Here is a 20,263-nt window from a genome sequence, read left to right on the forward strand (position 1 = left end):
TGTAAAGCTGGAACTTTAAATTTAACCATGGATGGCTCTGCTTTAGAGTTTCAAACAAAATTAAAAAAACCTAGGAGTTATATTTGATGCAAGTTTGTCTTTTGACCCACATGTGCAGAATATTGTTAAAATATCTTTCTTTCATCTCAGAAATATTGCAAGATTGCGGCCTATGTTATCTTTTTCTGTGGCTGAAAAGTTGATCAATACTTTTGTTTTCTCTCGCATTGATTACTGCAATGTGCTCCTTGCTGGGGTCTCTAAGTCTACGATAAATAAACGGCAGTATGTACAAAATTCTGCAGCTAGAATCCTGACTAGGTCCAGGACAAGTGAGCACATCACTCCTAGGGTTTTTTGGAATCCTTGCACTGGCTCCCTGTCAGGTTTCGTGTAGATTTTAAAATTCTTTTGCTGACTTACAAGGCAATGCATGGTTTGGCTCCCCAGTATTTGACCGAGCTTTTAACCTATTACACCCCAAAATGTGATCTCCGCTCTTCCAACTCTGGTCTTTTAACTGTCCCTCAGACTCGTTTGCGTACTATGGGTGATAGGGCCTTCTCATCTTACACTCCAAAACTGTGGGACTCCCTTCCATCTGATCTTAGAGAAGCCCAATCTCTTAGTACATTTAAATATTCTCTTAAAACTTATTTTTTTAGGAGTGCTTTTATTTTATTACTTTGTTTTGTTTTGTTATTAAATTATTGTTTTTACTATTATTGTTATTGTTATATACTCTTATGTAAAGTGCCTTGAGAGGCCCTTTAAAGGTGCTATATAAAATAAAGTTTATTATTATTATTATATTATTACTGAATGAAAAAAAAAAACACTCGCTGTTGCTGTTTTGACAAACAAGACTAAATTGAAATTAAACAATGTCCCCTCAGAATCTACTTTTAGACTTCATTTACACTAGAAGAAACATTAATCTTTTACACAAATGTCAGATTATTATTACTATATATTACTATGTCAGATTATTATTATTATATTATAATTACAGTGATTTAATCCTTGTCAAGGTCAATTTCAGGTGAGTATAACTACCACACTGTACTGATTGAACAGCACTGCTAAGGTTTTTCACTTACCTCTACCTCTGACATTGCATTTAATGCCTTTCCAGCTCTGCGCTGAACAACTGGGGGCTGTTCACCCACTTCCAGAGGAAAGTCATATGGAAGTTTCCCTGTCAGTTCCTGCAAACACAATTATTATTATTATTATTATTATTATTATTACTATTATAATACCTACTAATACTAATACTAATAATAAAGCAAATAGTAGACTGTCAAAGTGCATATCTGATCACTTTTCAGTGTATTTTTCAAATGAGAATCATGTGCTTCTTTGTTTATAGTTTTACTTAGTATCTGTCATAAAGCATGATGTGTGTGTATATATGTGTGTATATACATATACATTTTATATATATATATATATATATATATAAAACCCCAATCAGCCATAACTTTAAAACCACTGACAGGCGAAGGGAATAACATTGATTATCTTACAATGGCACCTGTCAAGGGGCGGGATATATTAGGCAGCAAGTGAACAGTCAGTTTTCGAAGTTGATGTGCTGGAAGCAGGAAAAGTGGGCAAATGTAAGGATCTGAGCAACTTTGACAAGTACCAAATTGTGATGGCTAGACAACTGGGTCAGTGCATCTCCAAAATGGCAGGTCCTCTGTAGAGTTCCTGGTATGCAGTGGTTAGTACCAACTAAAAGTGACGTAAGGAAGGAAAACCGGTGAACCGGCGACAGGGTCATGGGCGCCCAAAACTCAGTTATGTATGTGGGGAGCGAAGGCTAGCCTGTCTGGTCTGATCGCACAGAAGAGCTACTGTGGCACAAATTGCTGAAAAAGTTTATGCTGGATATGATAGAAAGGTGTCAGAACACATAGTGCACTGCAGTTTGCTGTGTATGGGGCTGTGTAGCTGCAGACTGGTCAGAGTGTCTATGCTGACTCCTGTCCACCACTTAAAGTGCCTACAATGGGCAAGTGAGCATCAGAACTGGACCGTGGAGCAATGGAAGAAGGTGGCCTCGTCTGATTAATCACTTTTTTTTTTTACATCATGTGGATGGCCAGGTGCATGTGCATTGCTTACCTGGGGAAGAGATGGCAACAGGATGAACTATGGGAAGAAGGAAAGCCAGCGGAGGCAGTGTGATGCTGGGAAACCTTGGTTCCTGGCATTCATGTGGATGACACTTTGACATGCATCACCTACCTAAACATTGTTGCAGACCAAGAACACACCTTTATGGCAACAGTATTCCCTAATGGCAGTGGCCTCTTTCAGCAGGTTAATACACCCTGCCACACTCCAAAAATTGTTCAGGAATGGTTTGAGGAACATGACAAAGAGTTCAAGGTGTTGACTTGGCCTCCAAATTCCACAGATCTCAAGCCAATAGAGCATCATGGGATGTGCTAGACAAACAAGTTCGATCCATGGAGGCCCCACCTCGCAACTTACAGAACTTAAAGGATCTGGTGCTAACAAGCCAGATACCACAGTACATCATCAGAGTTCTTGTGGAGTCCATGCCTCTACAGGTCAGAGCTGTGAATATATATATATATATATATATATATATATTATATATGACTATGATTCAATTCAATTCAATTGATATAGCACTTATAACAATGGATATTGTCACAAAGCAGCTTTACAGAAATAAATGGATTAAAAATATATATATATATTTAATATACTCAGTTTATTCATTATCATACTCAAGGTTCCTCCTCATAACATTCAGTTACATTGATCAGCCATAACAATAAAATCACTGACAGGTGAAGTGAATAACATTGATGATCTTGTTTCAATGACAGCTGCGAGGGGTGGAATATATTATGCAGCAAGTGAACAGTCACTTCTCGAAGTTGATGTTTTGGAAGCAGGAAAAATGAGCAAGCATAAGGATCTGAGTGACTTTAACAAGGGCCAAATTGTGATGGGTAGACAACTGGGTCAGAGCATCTCCAAAGTGGCAGTTCTTGTGGGGTGTTCCTACACCGAAGTGGTTATTATGACCGGGTACAGGGTCATGTGTGCCCAAGGCACACTGATGTGTGTGGGGAGCGAAGGCTAGCCTGTCTGGTGCGGTCTCACAGAGCAGTCAGGCATCAGACTGATCTGATGAATCACATTTTCTTATCATGTGGAAGGCCAGGTGCTTGTGCATCAATTACCTGGGAAAGAGATAATACCAGGATGCACTATGGGAAGAAGCCAAGCCAGCAGAGGCAATGTGATGGTCTTGGAAACCTTGGGTCCTGGCATTCATGTGGATGTTACTTTGACATGTACCAGCTACCTAAACATTGTTGCAGACCAAGTACAACGCTATTCCTAATGGAAGTGGCCTCTTTCAGCGGGATAATGTGCTGTGCCACACTCCAGAAATTGTTCAGGAATGGTTTGAGGAACATGACAAAAAAAAAAGTTTGATCTCTAGATTCCCCCATCAAGCATCTGTGGGATGTGCTGGACAAACCAGTCCAATCTATGGAGGCCCCACCTCGCAACTTACAGGACTTAAAGGATCTGCTGCTAATGTCTTGGTGCCAGATACCACAGCACACCTTCATAGGTCTTGTGGAGTCCATGCCTCAGTCGGTCAGAGTTTTTGGCAGCACAAGGCGGACCTACACAATATTAGGCAGGTGGTTTTAATGTTATGGCTGATCGGTGTATATTTGGAGTTATAATATAAACTGACATACTGCCTCCAGCAGACACACTTGTCGTAGTTCCTTCTGTCTACTACTTAAAAGAGTCTGCAGACTTCGCTTCTTCTCCTGCAGGTCAGAGATCCTCTCAGCCTGCAGCTTGCTGTTCTGGCAGCCCTGGAATTCTGCACAGGAACACACTGCGCTTACAGGACAAAGGACAAACTCACACAAAAACAGTATAAACATGAAATCTATGCAAGCAATATCTACATAGTAATATCTACATACAATTTTGTCCAAATTAAAACAATACCCAATTAAAAGGACAGCTCTCATAGAGTATCTTGGGGGTCCTCCAGCTTAGATCAAGCACATAAAGGGAACAAAACCTTCAAGAATAAAGGTGGGTAACGCACTGGTATGGCTGTAATGATATGACACATCGTACTGTTTTGACCAATATTAGGCTCTCAATTAGGTCAAGAAAAACAGAAATGGCAGCCAATTATTAAGTACTGTTGTATGGGAGAATTTTACTTCCCAGTAAGTTAAGACAATGATGGCCAGTGACCTAACTTTTGTGAAAGCACAAAGAAACACACTCACACACACATCTCTCTCTGCTGTATTTAGACAGCCTTAACATGCAGATTCAATCTGGGTTAAATAATATCAGCCGGTGATTGGAACGTTCATAGTTGCAGATATGAGACTACTCGGCATAGTGTACAACAAGGATTCAAAAACCTGCTTGAGATACAGAGAGCTGCATATGACTCACAACACAACACAACTACCTAACAGCAGAATGTGAAATAACGCACCCCATGCTTCAGACATTGAAAGGAGTCACCTCAATGAAAGCCTGGCCAGAGAGTTTAATAAGCCATTTTAATTTTGTTAAAATTTAGTCCACAAATTTTGTTTAATTATATGTTGCTAAGAGTCTGAATGATTTACACAATACAGGTAATTGCTTTAATAAACTGAAAATAAATACCTAAGACACATATTTAGGCAATATTTATTTTTGCTGTAACAAAAATCTATTGCATTAAGATGCAATTGTATCTTTACACCCCTACTCACCAGGTACACCTAAACCCATGGTAGTGATCCAATGTCTTTTGACCTCCATAGGATGTGACTCACAGTACCATGCCAATAATATTGCATTCTCAACCGTTACATCCTGAAATATCAAAAATGTTAGATCTTAAAGTTGTAGTTTACAAAAGTATGGAAAAAATGAAATTGTACACAACATCCATACATTACCTTGCATTCAAAACTGGGTAATTCATTTCACTCACTCGGGTAACTTCCACAGTCCTACACTGATAAAGTAATGCTGCCAGACTGACAGGTTTCCGTCTCTAGGCTTCCATTCAGTTGCTTAATAAACCCTGCAGGAAAGCATCAATATTACTACTAATGTTACTCTATCATCAAAAATAGAGATATCAAAAATCCGTTCACAATTTAGCGTCTTCAATGCGTTGGCATAGTGTTGACGACATTTGGCAAGACTCACATGAATCCCCTTGGAGGAGTATTTAAAAATTCAGAGCCTGCAACTTTCAGAAATCTACATTAAATCCAAAATGACCTACTTCCTGTTGAGCGGAGCTTTTGCAAGCTATGTGGCTTGATTTTTTGAAATTTTAAAGAGTATCAAAGTTTGACGCATTACTATGGCAACATTATTTAAGATATCAGAAATCCTTTCATAATTTTCATCAGCCGTGTCTTGACATTATTCTGACAAATTTTGAGACAATTTGGATAAATATAAAAGGATTATTGCAAAGTCTGATGTAAGTCACGCACTTTCTGCTGCCAGTTGGTGGCGCTATGACCGTGACTCAAAATAGCCACATCCATGTGATTAGCTCCCAGTATCAAACATACAGCCCAAGTTTCATCTAAACCACTCAATGCACTCAGAAGATATGAGACACTTCCTGTTTCCCTTTTTTTGCCATAAATTTATTGCCTTGCCATGGTGAAAACATTCGAGATATCAAAAAGCCCTTCGCAATTTAGCATCCTCAATGTGACAATCACGTGAATCCCCTAGGAATCCCCTAGGAGATGTATTTAAAAGTTCACCACATGCACTTTTCACAAAATCCAACTTCCTGTTGGGCAGAGCTAATGATTGTCATTGTGAAAGTTGTTCGGGTTGATGAGAACAATGTGTGTACTGAGTTTCATACACATATGTACAAGTACAATGCACCAAGTTTATGTACCGTGTAAAAGGGGGCACTGCAGAACCAGGAAGTAGGTGCACACTTTCAGTGCTTGGGCCCTAATAAAAATCCTTAAGAAATAATAAATATAATAAAATAATAAATGTAGCTGCAAGCACCGATGATGGGCCCAAGCACTACGGTGACATCACCACCCAGTGGGTGTATGAAAACAATGCATAGTGAAGCGAGCGCTGTAGAGTAACTTGTTTTGCGCTGATCTGTTAGGTTAAGCCCAGGTCTAAGCTTTACAACAGCTTCCATGTCCAAACATACAGCTCATATTTGGTGAGATAATAGATATATTGTAGATATATTATAATAGATATAAGATAAGAGATATATGTTGTTATCCGTATTAGCCATTAATTAATTGTAGTGAAGTAATGTGGAGTGGGCACATACATTTAAGGGGGTGTAACATACTGTAGCTCTGTTTAAGTTCCTTTCTCCTAGGTCGTGATTTGATTTGATTGAGTGTAATTACAGCTATATGTCTTTTCAAAAAAGATTGGTTTTTGAAACAAATCCATATTAAAACCAAAATGACCTACTTCCTGTTGGGGTGAGCTAATGGGTGTCAGTTTGAATGTTGTCCGGCTTGATGAGAACAATATATGTACCGAGTTTGGTGACTGTACGTCAAACTGACCCCACCGCAAAAGGGGGTGCTACAGAGCCCCCTCTCCATGCTCATGTCTTAGCTTTTGCCTACATCTAACCGGTGACAACGCTGACAAGTGTGCCAACTTTCATGAAATTTTAAGTATGCCATTTGCAATTTTATTTCAGCCCTGTCTCGACATTACTCTGATCAAGTTTGAAGAATTTGGGTAAATATAAGAAGACTATTTAAAAGCCTGTTTTAATTGGCACACTACCTGCTGCTAGTTGGTAGCTCTATGACCATGACTCACAACAGTCACATCCATATGCTCAGCCCCCATTACCAAACATACAGCTCAAGTTTCATCTAAATCACTTCATGCATGCAAAAGATATGAGACACTTTCTGTTTCCCTTTTTCACCATAAATTTATTGCCTTGCCATGGCGAAACCGTTCGAGATATCAAAAATCCGTTTGGAATTTACCAAGGGCCCCAAATGCCCCCGAAACCTTGAAAAATTAAAAAATATTAATAATAATAATAACAATAATAATAATAATAATCCTTATGAAAACAACAGGGCCCTGCACACTTTCAGTGCTTGGGCCCTAATAAATCCTACAAACATTCAACCACTTGTTCTTGAGGTATCACACTAACAAAAATCTCAGGCAGAGAGACAGACAACCCAAAAATTTAACGCCTTCACAACCTTGTGTATGTAAGAACCACCTATGTATGAAAGAAGCTAGGGACATACATATCAGGGCTATATACTGTACGTGGATAACCTTAGAATTATGAAAAATAAGGTGTTGTGTAAGCTTAGCTAATGCCATCTAGTTAACTAGCTAATAACCAGCCTATTTACTAAAAATATTTCTAAAAAGACTGTTTAGGTTACCTGACTAAGGTTACTTGTTATCTGACTACTTACAGCAAAGAGAATTTTGTTGCATCATAAATTACTGTTAGTTATCATTATTTAAATTTACTCAAGTTTGGCATCTGATATTAGCTAACATCAGACTAGATATATTATCTATCACCATCAAATAGCTACAGCCAGCTAAATACAAAGGGAGGTCAATTTTAGCAGTTAGAATAATGGAATTTAAACAGCTTGCTAAACACCCACACACTTGCTTAGCATTAATGTACTGAACGTTGTATTTCAAATGCTTCCTCAGGTCAGGACCCAGCTGTATCTACAAGTTAAAGACAAGGATCTTTTGAGGACAACAATGTACACATTCTGGACAAGACTTTATCTAACATTGCTCAAAAATCCAGTTTGGTTTAAGAATCTACTAGCTACCAAAACAGTTTGAGCTGGTCAAACTGGCAGAACATATTTGCCAGCTGGTCAGTGCTGTTATAAAGGTTTCTGAATACAGACATGTTATTTTTTAGAAAATAACACAACAATAAGACAGTTAGAAATTTTCTAACTTTTTTTTTTCTTTTTTGGTTGTCAACTGGCCCTGACATATTTAACCTAGCAGTTTAATTGTGATTTCGGTTTTTAATATTAACTTCATTATTTAACTGGCCTTGAAGCACAAAGATAATAACTGTAATCTTTGCAAACATTCTTTAAATTAAATGCATGGTAAACAATGATCCAATTAATGTTTTTTATTATTATTACTGTTAAAAGGGATTCATATTTACTACGAGTAGATAACAAACAACAAAGAACAATTCAGAAATAAAGGTAAAAGACTACCCATCGCTGGAATAATTTTTTGGTAGTTAAAGAAACTCAGCACACTGGGTTATACACATGACACAGCAGTGTGTGTCAAATTATTTAAAGATGTTCTGCTATATACTGATCCAACACTGGCTTATTGAAAGACTCAAATTGGCAGCAATTTGGCAGGGCTATGAACCAGCAATTTATACTGCGTGTGTACTGTGTAATAAATGAGACACCATCACGCTAGCTAATGAAGCCTCGAAAGGGGAAGAGATCCTCAGTGGAATATATTAAATTCGCAAAAGTTAATCTGGAGACCAGAGTAAAAATGCATTTATCTTCATCCAAAATACACCAAGAACTACACTTATAAAACCAGATCTGCGTGTACATTCAGCAAAGAATGACTTAATGAGACTAGCCTGCAGTCCTTTCATACAGAATGGAAAGAAAGGTGGAATGAGACATGGGGAAAATCTGAATCAAGCTCACGTGCCATATCTGAAGAGCAGGTGATTATGCCGAGCATCGGCAGTGAGGTATAATCCTGTAATTCCCGAAGAGGGAACGCAGTAGGACACGGATCAGGTGCTTACACTGGCGTGGTTTTGAAAAAAATTTGAGAAGTCTTTATCATATAACCCTGTCCATTTTAAAATGGCATCGCAGTTATGTTAACGGAGGAAACGCCTCATGACACTGACATCAATGGCGGTGAAAATCGCAGAAAGCTTCCAAAAACACGCATCAGCTCATCGCTCCGTCCTGCAGAATCTCTCCATCTGCATCACCATCGCGATAAAACTACCATCTTCCTGATTCTCGCCGTTAACGCGACTCAAAAGTGCAGTTCAGCTTCTAATCAGGCCGAATAACATGACCAACAGGGACAGATTAACACTTTCAGGTTACCTAGCGAAATTCTTATTTAAGCGAATATCACCATGTTGTTAACAGCAAAAAACAAATCAAGGCTAGAATCAGGTCGGAAAAAGCATTGCCGCTGAGAGAGTTAAAATTCTAATACAGGGGCGTGGCCAGTCTATCAGAAGGGGTGGGACTCCTCGCCCCAGTAAAGTTGGTTGTATGTTGGACATTCACTGTACATTCGAGATTTTCTCTTCTATTTCTCAAGAAATAAACACACAAAAAGGACAAAATGTGTATCTTCTTATTGGAGTGGACAGAGAACCAAATACAATTGAATTTATTTTAAAATTTTCTCCCGTTAAAGCCCCCAGATGCTAAACTCTCAGAAACGTAGGGCTCCAGCGCTTTATAATAATGGAGTCAATAAGGATACAATATGGATTCAGTACAGTGGGATGTAAGACTCAATGGTGCAATATTACACAAAAGTCTTACAGAAGAAGTACAGTAATAAAATCATAATATATATAAAAAAAGAATCACTAAAAATTCAGAAATTGAAATTTCCACATTCCGAAGGTTGTAGTAGTGGGGCATAAGACTCACTAGAAGTGCAATATTACATTATATTACATTACATTACTGTATGAGTACTGTAGTAAATGTTATTTATTTATTTTTATAATTTATTAATTATTATTAATGATATACTTTTTTAAAATGAGTGATTAGACATAAACTCATTGCAAGACATAAAACTCAGGGTTTGTCTTAGCAACTACAGCAAAATGATTGTCTTAGCAACTACAGAAAAAGCGCTTATTGTTAATGAAACCATTACTGATCAGGAGTTTGATGTACTGTGTTTAACAGAAACGTGGATTAAACCAAACGAGTTTGTAGCATTAAATGAAGCTAGTACTCCCGGGTACAGTTACATACATCAGCCCCGTCTAATTGTCATCTATAATGATAATCTAGGCATCACACAAAAACCAAATCATAAATTCAACGCATTTGAAGTTCTTTATACTAATATAACATACGTAGCCACTAAAAAGAAGTCTACCCAGGTGATTCCAGTAATTATTATTTACAGACCCCCAGGGCCATATTCGGAATTCCTATGCGAGTTTGCGGATTTCATCTCTAACCTGGTTGTTTCTTTAGGCAACGCATTAATTGTTGGAGACTTTAATATTCATTTTGATAATCCAGATGACCCTCTACGAACAGCAGTTGTGTCCATTCTTGATTCAGTAGGGGTCAATCAGAATGTAATAGGACCCACCCATAGTGGTGGTCACACTCTTGATTTAATACTAACATTCGGTTTAAATATAGAAAATATAAGCTCATTTCCACAGTCTGAAGCCATCTAAGATCACAGTCTGAAGCCATCTAAGCCATCTAAGATCATAAATGTATCTTAATCATAATATATGCACCTTGCCACGTCACCGTGTCAAACGTACTTTCACATCAACAACTGCAGAGTTTTATCAGTAATCTCCCAGATTTATCAACTATGATTGGATCACCATCTGATCCCAAAGAATTTGACCAGGCAACTGAATGCTTAGAATCAACGTTCTGCAACTCGCTAGATAAGGTAGCTCCACTTAAAAGAAAAATAATTAGGGAGAAAAAGCTAGCACCCTGGTATAGCGATCACAGACCACTCAAAAACTAGAACGTAAATGGCGTCAAACTAAATCGGTAGTATTTCAAATAGCATGGAAGGAGAGCCTATTGAGCTATAGGAAAGGTCTTAGTGCTGCTAGATCAATGTATCTCTCCACCCTAATTGAAGATAACAAAAATAATCCTAGATTCTTATTTAATACTGTAGCAAAATTAACTAGGAATAAGACCACAATGGAAACACGCACACAATCATTATATAGCAGCGATGACTTCATTAATTTTTTCAGTGGTAATATTGAAAATATCAGGCAAGAAATTCAGACTATTAATTTAAAACCAGACAGTTTTACAACTAACCCTGTAGATAATAATATAATAATACCAGATCAACAATTACAATGTTTTACTCCCCTTGAATAGACTGAACTAATTTCACTAATTTCCTCATCAAAATCATCAACCTGTATACTAGATCCTTTACCTACTTGTTTCCTCAAACAGATCATTCCTGAAACAATCAAACCTCTTTTAAAGATAAGTTCTTCCCTTAGCATTGGCTATGTACTTAAATCTTTTAAATTAGCAGTTATCAAGCCCTTGATTAAAAAACCTGACCTTGACCTCTGTCAGCTGTCTAACTATAGACCAATATCAAACCTCCTCTTTATCTCCAAGGTCCTACAAAAGGTTGTAGCACAGCAGCTGTGCTCATACTTACATAGGAATAACATTCATGAAATGTATCAGTCAGGATTTAGGCCTCATCATAGCTCAGAGACAGCACTGGTTAAAGTGGTAAATGACTTACTGCTGGCCTGATCAGGGTTGTGTCTCCTTGCTTGTGCTGCTTGACCTTAGTGCAGATTTTGATACCATTGATCATGCTATTCTCCTCGATAGACTGGAAAATGTAGTAGGCATTAAGGGAACAGCCCTTTCCTGGCTCAGGTCTTATTTGACTGATCGTTATCAGTTTGTAAACGTAAATGGTGACTTCTCTTCTCATATTAAGGTAAGGTTTGGTGTCCCGCAAGGCTCTGTTTTAGGCCCACTGCTCTTTTCTTTATATATGCTACCTCTGGGCAAAATTATTCGTAAGCACGGTATTAGCTTCCACTGTTACGCTGATGACACACAATTGTATGTTTCAGCAAAGCCTGATGACAGACACCAGCTAACTAGGGTTGCTTTCTTTCATCTCAGAAATATTGCCAAAATAAGAAATATATTGTCACTACATGATGCAGAAAAATTGGTTCATGCTTTTGTTACCTCTAGGTTGGATTATTATAATGCCTTACTGTCTGGATGTTCCAGTAGATGCATAAACAAGCTCCAGTTAGTCCAGAATGCTTACTAGAATCAGAAGATATGACCACATCACCCCTATCTTATCCACACTGCATTGGCTCCCAATCAAATTTTGTATTGATTATAAATTACTACTATTGACCTATAAAGCAATAAATGGTCTTGCGCCACAGTACCTGAGCGAACTTTTGGTCTTTTATGATCTGCCACGCCTACTTAGATCAAAAGGTACAGGCTATTTGTTGGTACCTCGAATAGTGCGTGCTACAGCTGGGGGTAGAGCTTTCTCTTACAAAGCCCCACAGTTATAGAACAGCCTTCCACTTAGTGTTTGGGGCTCGGACACAGTCTCAGTGTTTAAGTCTAGGCTGAAAACATATTTCTTTAGTCAAGCTTTTTATAAATAGTTTTTTCTTAGGTACACAGGCAGGTCTGGAGGGTTTCACAGGCGTAGAGTGTTGTGGTGAACTGGGATGTTTGGATGCTGTCGCCCCCCCACTCTCACACATTCACTCAGGTTTGTCGACGGTGGAGTGGCTGGCTGCCTTATGTCCCAGGGTGCCCTCATGTCTGTGTTAGCTTCTGCCTCTCCCTTTTAGTTATGCTGTCATAGCTAGTCTTGCCGGAGTCCCTGCTTGCACTCTGCACACAAAGTACATTGTCCTTAACCATTAGAGGACAAAAGCTTACCTAACAATCTCTCCCTCTCTCTCCATCGCTCTCTCTCCCTCGCTCTCTGTCGAGCTACACAAGCTACTTCTGTGATGCCAGTGATCCTGACCCCTTCTGCTTCCCGGACCTGCCTGACCCATCCTGATGCCCTACTTCTGGTTGGAGTTCTCATTGGGTGAGTTCACTTGCTGCTGCTGGGGGCGGCCCCATATGGACTGCCTGAAGAACCATTTGGATTGCTGGGGATAGTGCCACCTGGGGGCTGTGGAGATGGCTTGGGGATCACATATGGGAAGCTGTACTGTAATGGCTTGGGACTGCAATTGCTGTAGTGGTTTTGGGGCTGCAGTTGCCACGAGCACCTTCGTACTCAGGACTCCATCAGTGGACAGTGGATAGATTTTAACCAACCGGACTTCTTGCAAAAACTGTGATGAATTTATTGGTTGCACAATTGCACTATTTGTCCATACAGTACACAATAATAGAAGAGATTTATTTATAATTGCACTATCCGTTGCACCCAGATGAGGATGGGTTCCATTTTGAGCCTGGTTCCTCTCAAGGTTTCTTCCTCATATCATCTCAGGGAGTTTTTCCTTGCCACCATCATCTCTGTCTTGCTCATTAGGGATAAATTCACAGGGATAAATTCACATATTTGCAATATATTTTTTATGAATCCATTTATTTCTGTAAAGCTGCTTTGTGACAATGTCCATTGTTAAAAGCGCTATACAAATAAAATTGAATTGAATTGAAAATGATAAGAGATATATGTTGTTATCCTTATTAGACATTAATTAATTGTAGTGAAGTAATGTGTAGTGAGCACATGCATTTAAGGGGCAACATAGCTCTGTTTATGTGCGTTTCTCCTAGTTTGTGATTTGATTTGAATTACAGTGTAACAGTTATGTACCGAGTTTGGTGACTGTAGGTAAAACTGACCACCATGACTTTTGAATCCTTAGGAAAACAATAGGGCCCTGCACACTTTCAGTGCTTGGGCCCTAATGATCCTTAGGAAAACAGTAGGGCCCTGTGCACTGTCAGGGCTTGTGCCCTAATTCAATAACTTTTTTAACATAGGAGATACACATGTTAACCCAAATGCCCTATGATACAATTCATTATTGCTACCAAAGACAGCAAATAGATTTTAAATTTTTTTTAAGATTTTATTTTGTCCATAGGAGTTACACATGTAAAACCTAATGCACTATGATAGCGTTCATATTGCTATCAACTACAGTAAGTAGATTTTTAAAAATCGGTTGTTTAATTTTTTACTTTTGTTGTTTGTTTTTTTTTAAGAAAAATAATCAAAATTCAATAACTTTTTGACTGTAGGAGTTACACCTGTAAAATCAAATTTTTTAATTATTGTTACAAACTACAGTAAATAGATTTTAAAAACTCGAATGTTTATTTTAGTTTTTTTTTAAAGAAAAATAATCAAAATTCAACAACCTTTTGACTGTAGGAGTTACACATATAAAATCAAATGCATGCTCATTATTGCTACCAGCTACAGCAAATAGATTTTAAAAACTCAGTTTTTTAATTTTTTTAATTTAAATTTTTTTTTAACAGAAAATAATCAAAATTAAAGCTGCAAGCAGCATTTTTGGGGGCCAAGCACCCAGACGCGGTCACATTCCCAGACACACTACAATTGTTGCATTAGCGATCACAAGAAAGCAGGGCCATAACTATAGGCAAAGGGATTCAAGAGTGATTTGTAGTTTCACGCATTTTGCCAGTTCGTTATGGGAGAACGGTTTCAGAGTTTGTTTGATAATTTTTGTTTAGACAGGTCTCAAGATGATATGAGCCAAATTTGGTGAAGATAGGACAAAATTTGTAGGAGGAGTAGTGAAAAAAAAAACAGTTTTTGACAAAAGCCAAGATGGCAAAAAATCTAATTAGGCGGAAATTGACGTCATAGGGTGCGTTGAATTTGTCTCGACACAGGATGCCTTTTAAATTTTGGACACACATACACCATAAACATACCTCCAAATTAGGCAATTTCAGGGGCCAAGCATCCAGACTTGGTGAGCTGCACTTTCACAGACAAGCTACAATTGTTGCCTAAGCAATCACAGGAAAGCAGAGCCATACCTTTAGGCAAAGGGCTTCAAAAGTGATTCATAGTTTCACTCATGATGTGTATGTTTTGACCACTGATAGTGGTGGAATTCTTGAACTGTAGGAGGAAAAGTCTAGGTGAACAAATTGGCTGCAGGGTGGCATTGCTGCTGCAACTGTCACTTCTGCTGTGACCTGTGGTGTTGCCTGTTGCTACATTGACCTGTGGTCATGATTGCTACTGCTCTGACCTAAATTTTTTTTCTTCTTGCAATTTAAAAACATCTAAGGTATTGATGTTTTTTTCTCATTAGTCTGGGCCGTTTTTCTCCACTTTGTGCAAGTTTAGACAGGTAGCAAAAATGGCAGTTAGATGGAAGCATTTTTGGCATGTTATTGTAACCTTTGACCAGTAAGTGGTACTGTCACAAAATTTGTTGCATAGCCTCAGGCCATGGTCCTGAAGATGCCTACCAAGATCAAGGTCAGTGTGCAAGGTCGTTGCTGAGATATAGTCGCACTTCCTATTTGATGGCTTCGCCATCAGATTTTTTGGCACATTACAGGCAAACTGTTTAGAATATCAAAATTATTTTATTATATTTTGTCCAATTTGGTCTGAATATGATATATGCCAAATTTGGTGATGATTAGACAAAATTTGTAGGAGGATTATTGAAAAAACAGTTTTTAACGAAATCAAAGATGATCAACAGGAACTACACTTCAATTTCAGATGTTGGTGTGCATTCACTTCAGCATACTCCAGAGCCCCCTAAAAAGGTAGAATAACAATAGGGTGCCTACACACCTTTGGTGCATGGTCCCATAACTCAATAACTTTTTGACTACAAGTTGCAAATGTAAAACCAAATGCAACATGATACAGTTAATTATCGCTACCAAGTACAATAAAGAGATTTTAAAACCAGTTTTTTATTTTAATTTTTGTTGTTTTTTATAAGAAAAATAATCAAAATTCAATAATTTATTGAGTAACTGAAAGTACATAAATTAAAATGATACAATCCAGATGCATTATAGGCTTTACTATTATTACAATCTATAAAGAATGAAACACATATATATATATATATATATATATATATATATATATATATATATATATATATACATGTGTGTGTGTGTGTGTGTGTGTATACACATACATATTCACATACATACTCACCCTGAAACCAAATGCATTCCATTGATTTTCATATTGTTGAACTTGTAAAAAAGTTGACAAGCATAAGACTAATTGCTAACTAGGTCTTTATCGTTTTTTTTACTTTTGTGACAGTAAGTTTCAAAAAAATTGCAAAATGGATTCTTAAAAAAGTAAATACAAAATGTAGTTTTCAGATTACAGTATATAAAAATAAAAATGCAAACACATTCATGTACTGTCTAAAATTGCTACTACACTTAATGTCATTGGAAAAATATCTCACCCCACACCTCCCTTGAAAAATTCTTATTTTTTCCTGCTTGTTGAATTGGGGTTTAAATATGCCGAAGTACTTGTCCAAAATTGATATGCTATGATATGCTATCCATTTTCACAATGTAGCTTCTGTGACATGTAGTAGTAAAATGTTGACCTATAAAAATTTGATTTTTTTGTAGTCTAAGCGTTTGGAATTAATGAGTCATTGTACTCTAAAAAATGCAACACAGCAATGTTTTTATAATTCTTCACCATATAGTATCTTCTAATATGGAAGAGACTTAGTGCAGATTGTCTTGCATCTGTAGCCTCTACAGTTACATACAATCAAACTTTAGTAATAATAAAAACATAATTCATTTTACCTATTTATTTTGTAGCTACTGGAATAAGCTGCAATAATAAGATTGATAACAAATAACAAATACCAGTAAGAAATGCAGTGATGTGACAACACGATTACACAAAATACATATTTCAGAATTGAATCATTATAATAGCTTCTCCTAACGTATTGTAGTTAGTAGCAACTGTCGTGTGTATTTTTACTGTGTAGGTGAGACAGGAAAAAGGTAACTTTAAATCAATTAAAAAGTTGAGTTTCAATTGTTTTTTGGACAAAAAACATTTGGAAAAAAAATTAATTGAGATGCTGTAGCTGATAGGAATAATAGAGTGTAAGGTACTACATTCATGTAATGCCTGCACTCAAAGTTATTTTTTTTATTTTGCAAAAATTAAAAAAAAATCTGTTAAATCAAAAACAACACTTGCAGTTGCTGTAGTTGAGAGGAATAGTAGACTGTATCATACTGAGTTTGGTTTTACATGTGTAACTCCTACAGTCAAAACATTATTGAATTTAAATTTTTGTTATTTCTTCCAAAATAAACATTATAATTAAAAAAAAAAACAAATTTAGCTTTTAAAATCTATTTATTGTACACTATATGGCCAAAAATTTGTGGACACCTGACAATCCCACCCATATATGCTTTTTGAACATCCTATTCCAGATTTAGTCCCCCTTTGCTGCTATAATAACCTACACTCTTTTGGAAAGGCTTTCCACTAGATTTTGGAACTTTTGGCTGTGGGCATTTGCACTCATTCAGCCACAAGTGCATTAGTGAGGTCAGGCACTGATGTCAGGCAAGGAGGCCTGGGCTGCAGTCAGCATTCCAATTCATCCTAAAGGTGTTCAGTGGGGTTTAGGTCAGGGCTCTGTGTAGGCCACTTGAGCACTTCCAAACCAACCTTGGCAAGCCATTTATTCATGGAGTTTGCTTTGTGCACAGGAGCATTGTCATGCTGGGGCATGTTTGGGCCCCTTAGTTCCAGTGAAGGGAAATTGTAAAGGTACGGCATACAAAGACAATCTAGACAATTTTGTGTGCTTACAACTTTGTGGCAACAGTTTGGAGAAGAACCACATATGGGTATGATGGTCAGGTATCCACAAACTTTTGGCCATATAGTGTAGCTGATAGCACATTTGGTTTTACATGTATAACTCCTACATTAAAAAAGTTGTTGAATTTTAATTATTTTTCTTTTTTAAAAAAAAAATATAATTAAAAAAAACTGAGTTTTTATGTATTTGTTGTATTTGATAAGAATAATAGACTGTATCATAGTGCATTTGGTTTTTATATGTGTAACTCCTATGGAGCTTAAAAGTTATTGAATTTTAATATTTCTTTATTTTTTTGCAAAGTAAATAACATAAAAATAAAAAATACAAAAATTAGTTTTTAATATCTACTTACTGTAGTTGGTAGCAATAATGAACTGTATCATAGTGCATTTGGTTTTACATGTATATCTCCTACAATCAAAAAGTTATTAATTTTGATTATTTTTCTTTAAAAAATAAATAAATAAATAAATAATTTAAAAATCGGGTTTTTAAAATCTCGTTACTGTGGTTTTTCCCATTCAGTGTTATGTGAACATTACCTTATACAGAGCCACTAAGGGAACATGGTGATGAAAAAAATACGAGATGGGAGGAAAATTTATATTTCAATGCTTGGGGAATGGGAAAAATGTGATCGCAGTATACACAGAAAGCAGCAGTTTTGTGGACAGAAAGGCCTTGTTGAAGAAAGAGGTCAGAGGAGAATGGCCAGATTGGCTTGAGGTGACGGCAAGGTTATGGAAACCCAAATAACCTCCCTTTACAACTGTGGTGAGAATATCATCTCAGAATGCACAGCATGTTGAAACTCTCACAACTGCAAATACGCCAATCAGCCATAACATTAAAACCACCTGCCTAATATTGTGTAGATCCCCCTTGTGCTGACAAAACAGCTCTGACCCTTTGAGGCATGGACTCCACAAGACCTCAGAAGGTGTGTTCTGGTATCTGGCACCAAGACATTAGCAGCAGATCCTTTAAGTCCTGTAAGCTGCAAGGTGGGGCCTCCATGGATCAGACTTGTTTGTACAGCAACATCCCACAGATGCTAGATCAAATTGAGATCTGGGGAATTTGGTGGCCAAGTCAACACCTTGAACTCTTTGTCATGTTCCTCAGCATATTCTTGAACAATTTTTCTAGTGTGTCAGGGCATATTATCCTGCTGAAAGAGGCCACTGCCATTAGAAAATACTGTTGCCATAAAGGGGTGTACTTGGTCTGCAACAATGTTTAGGTAGGTGGTACATGTCAAACTAACATCCACATGAATGCCAGGAACCAAGGTTTCCCAGCAAAACATTGCCCAGAGCATCACACTGCCTCCACTGGCATGCCTTCTACCCATAGTGCATCTTGGTGCCATCTCTTCCCCAGGCAAGCAGCACACATGCACCTGGCCATCCACGTGATGTAAAAGAAAAAGGGATTAATCAGACAAGGCCACCTTCTTCTTCTGGGATGGCGCTTTCGGCGGTGGACAGCGGTCAGAATGGGCATTCTGACCGGTTATGCAGCCCCTTATGCAGCAAGCTGCGATGCACTGTTTGTTCTGACACCCTTCTATCATATCCAGCATTGACTTTTTCAGCAATTCGTGCTACAGTAGCTCTTCTGTGGGATCAGACCAGACTGGCTAGGCTTCACTCCCCATGCACATCAGTGAGCCTTGGGTGCCCATGACCCTGTCGCCGGAAAATGGCGGAAAAATTTTCTGAGTTGAGACTTGCTGTGGTAACAGTTCAGACTATCCTCTATCTGTGTGCAAAATTTCACAACTTTTTACCATACGGTTCTATGGGCTGCCATAGATATCCATGGCGGAAGAATAATAATAATTAGAACACTACCGAATACAAGGGCTTGACCCCTAATAATCTTAAGTAGGCCAATTAAACAATAGATATAAATAAAATCATTGGATGATAATCTGTTAATATGCCTTACTTTAAAAATGCCTAGATGAGAAGTCATTTGATGAGTAAAACCTTGGTGAAATTAAAGCATGAACATGCGATCTAAACATGTATGTTTCAATTCATTGTGTAATCACTGCTGTGTTTATGCAGATTTATTATATAGCTAATATGGCTGGACAACACATCACCAATTAACCACTGAATGATCTCTCTCTAGAGTAACTGAGTGAATTTTTGGTCTCTTTCGAACTGCCACATATGCTTTGATCAAAAGATGCAAGTTTTGTTTTTATTAATACCTAGAATAATGAAGTCTAATTTGGAACTGTCTTCGAATTTGTTTGGGACTCAGACACAGTTTCAAGTCTAGTTTGAAAACCTCTTTGTTTAGTCAAGCTTTTTTCTTAAGGGTTAATTGGCATAGAGAGTTCTGATAAACTGAGATCTTTTGATGGTGTCACCTCACATGTGCCCAAAGTCAACAGTGTAACTTATTTAGTGTAACAGATTCTTATTGTTACAGATATTTACTTGCACAAACATTGCATACAGAAGTAATGTTATCAGATTTTTTTTTTAAACATTAGATTTCTTACAA

The 20,263-nt window shown here is 37.5% G+C and overlaps 1 protein-coding gene across 4 annotated transcripts in view; it reads right to left on the reverse strand.

Moving 5' to 3' along the window:
- ccdc120b (coiled-coil domain containing 120b) overlaps positions 1 to 5,117 on the reverse strand; it is a 55,373-nt gene extending 50,256 nt beyond the window's left edge. For 2 of the 4 annotated variants that reach the window (XM_053227182.1, XM_034314343.2), the window contains exons 1-3: positions 4,992 to 5,117; positions 3,765 to 4,905; positions 1,101 to 1,208 (exon numbers count right to left, since the gene is read on the reverse strand). In XM_053227182.1, coding sequence (XP_053083157.1) covers positions 1,101 to 1,208; positions 3,765 to 4,049 — 393 coding nt within the window. In that variant the 5' untranslated portion in view covers positions 4,050 to 4,905; positions 4,992 to 5,117. The remainder of the gene's footprint in view (positions 1 to 1,100; positions 1,209 to 3,764; positions 4,906 to 4,991) is intronic. The other 2 variants (XM_053227183.1, XM_026935425.3) reach the window with 2 other exon arrangements.
- Between the last annotated feature and the right edge of the window lie 15,146 nt (positions 5,118 to 20,263).

This window comes from Pangasianodon hypophthalmus, chromosome 20 (assembly GCF_027358585.1).
Source record: "Pangasianodon hypophthalmus isolate fPanHyp1 chromosome 20, fPanHyp1.pri, whole genome shotgun sequence".
NCBI classification, from domain to species: Eukaryota; Metazoa; Chordata; class Actinopteri; order Siluriformes; family Pangasiidae; genus Pangasianodon; species Pangasianodon hypophthalmus.